Source organism: Penaeus monodon, chromosome 22 (genome assembly GCF_015228065.2).
Source record: "Penaeus monodon isolate SGIC_2016 chromosome 22, NSTDA_Pmon_1, whole genome shotgun sequence".
NCBI classification, from domain to species: domain Eukaryota; kingdom Metazoa; phylum Arthropoda; class Malacostraca; order Decapoda; family Penaeidae; genus Penaeus; species Penaeus monodon.
The window spans coordinates 39,868,542-39,870,184 of record NC_051407.1 but is presented as its reverse complement, the minus strand read 5'-3'; the positions used below and the strand labels follow the sequence as shown (position 1 = coordinate 39,870,184).

The 1,643-nt window shown below is 43.3% G+C and overlaps 1 protein-coding gene across 3 annotated transcripts in view; it reads right to left on the bottom strand.

Annotated features, from left to right (window-relative positions):
- The window catches only part of LOC119587132 (pancreatic triacylglycerol lipase-like), a 19,007-nt gene that overhangs the window by 6,474 nt on the left and 10,890 nt on the right, over positions 1-1,643 (bottom strand). For all 3 annotated transcript variants that reach the window (XM_037935884.1, XM_037935885.1, XM_037935883.1), the window contains exons 3-5: positions 998-1,287; positions 568-781; positions 296-454 (exon numbers count right to left, since the gene is read on the bottom strand). In XM_037935884.1, coding sequence (XP_037791812.1) covers positions 296-454; positions 568-781; positions 998-1,287 — 663 coding nt within the window. The remainder of the gene's footprint in view (positions 1-295; positions 455-567; positions 782-997; positions 1,288-1,643) is intronic.

Genomic DNA, 1,643 nt, shown 5'->3' with positions numbered 1-1,643 from the left:
AAAAAAATGTATGCGTGTTGTCACTCCGTAATTACTGTTAAGCAATGTAAAAAAAATTGAAATACAATGACGTGATGAAATCGTATATTCGTTAACACTTGCTTAGGAAATAAAAAAATCAGAAGGTGGGGGTTTCTTATGAAGTGGAGTCTACCTTTACTATGTTTGCCACACGTTTATGATTCACTTCATTCATCCTGAGATCGCTGATTAACAGCTCCAACCCTCCATTCAAACGCTGAAACTAAACAGCCAATTACTTCTAAAGGTAAATCCACCACCCCTCGCTACGCACCCAGGAAGAAGACCGGGTGGGCGTCGCTGTGGACGGCGTCGACCAGGAGGGCGTCCGAAGGGTCCAGGCGAACCTCAGGCGGCATCTGTTCGAACAGCGGCTTAGCGGGATCTAGGCCGGTGATCCTCCCTAGGCCTGGCACCCTCTCTCCCGCGTAACCTGGTTACACACACAAACACTAACCTGGTTGTGTATATATACTCATGCAGATAATGCATGTGCTTATGGTACGCAAGAGACAATATGATACTACGTCCATTTCAAGGACTCACCACACACATGTGCGCCGAGAGAGTGACCGATCAGGTGAACGTCCTTGGCTTGGAGGCCGGCGTTCTTGCCAAGCCAGGTGACCAGGTGTGCTATCTCTAAGCCAACGACACGAGCATTTGCAACCGCTCTGTTGTACAGGCGTATGGCACCCTCTGTCCAGTCCACGTAAATCACGTTCACATCTTCCGTATACAAGAAAGCGGAGGCTAAGTCCTGTGATGAATGAAATCATAGAAAATGGTTTTACAGGGAAGCTACGTTAAATTTTTAAAGGGAGTACTATTAATCTTATTTGAATACTTGTATGCCAAGGTTGCATTCATTTGGTAGCCTTGCAGAAAGTTTATTACTATAATAAAAATTATAACTTCATCGTGCTTTAACTCTGTTCGCTACAGGGTTAACTTTTCTGAAAAAAAAAAAAATTACCAGTAGATAAGGCATATCTCGGCCATTTAAATAGCCATGAACAATGATTTTAGTCCTTTTCAACGGATCGAAAGAACTCTTCAAGATAAGAGGCATTTCCTTCGCCGGAATCCTGACGCCTTTGATGTTCTCCCTCGTGAAGACGTTGAAAGCCACGTTGATGAAGTGGCGGGGGTCCGGCGGCAGGTTGATCGGGCGGCGCTTCCGGTGGCGGAATCCGGGCCCAGTCAGCAAACATCCGAGCTCCTGCACGCAGTACTTCGCGGGAATCTCGGAGGTGCTGTCTGGGGCTGATGTGGCGTTAGTAGCTTGTCTATGTGTCAGTATTTTTTTTTATTTTAAAGATACGAGGGATGCTGGATAGTTAACAGGGGAATTCCTAACTTGCCATACAGCATGTGAAAATCCTATCCCGTCAGTCTTACAGTTTTGCAATTCAGGAGATAAAAGATGGCCCTAAAAATACATACGAAGACATACTCTCTTTAAACATTATGTTATTATGATAAATAATTTAAATGTAGCTAAAGGAAAAGTATTTAAAAGTTTTGATGCTTACGTTCACGAAATTAAGATAGAGAGTAAATATCTTTAATCATAATACACAAATGTTAATTAAAATGTAACGAAGAGATTGATCTCACTC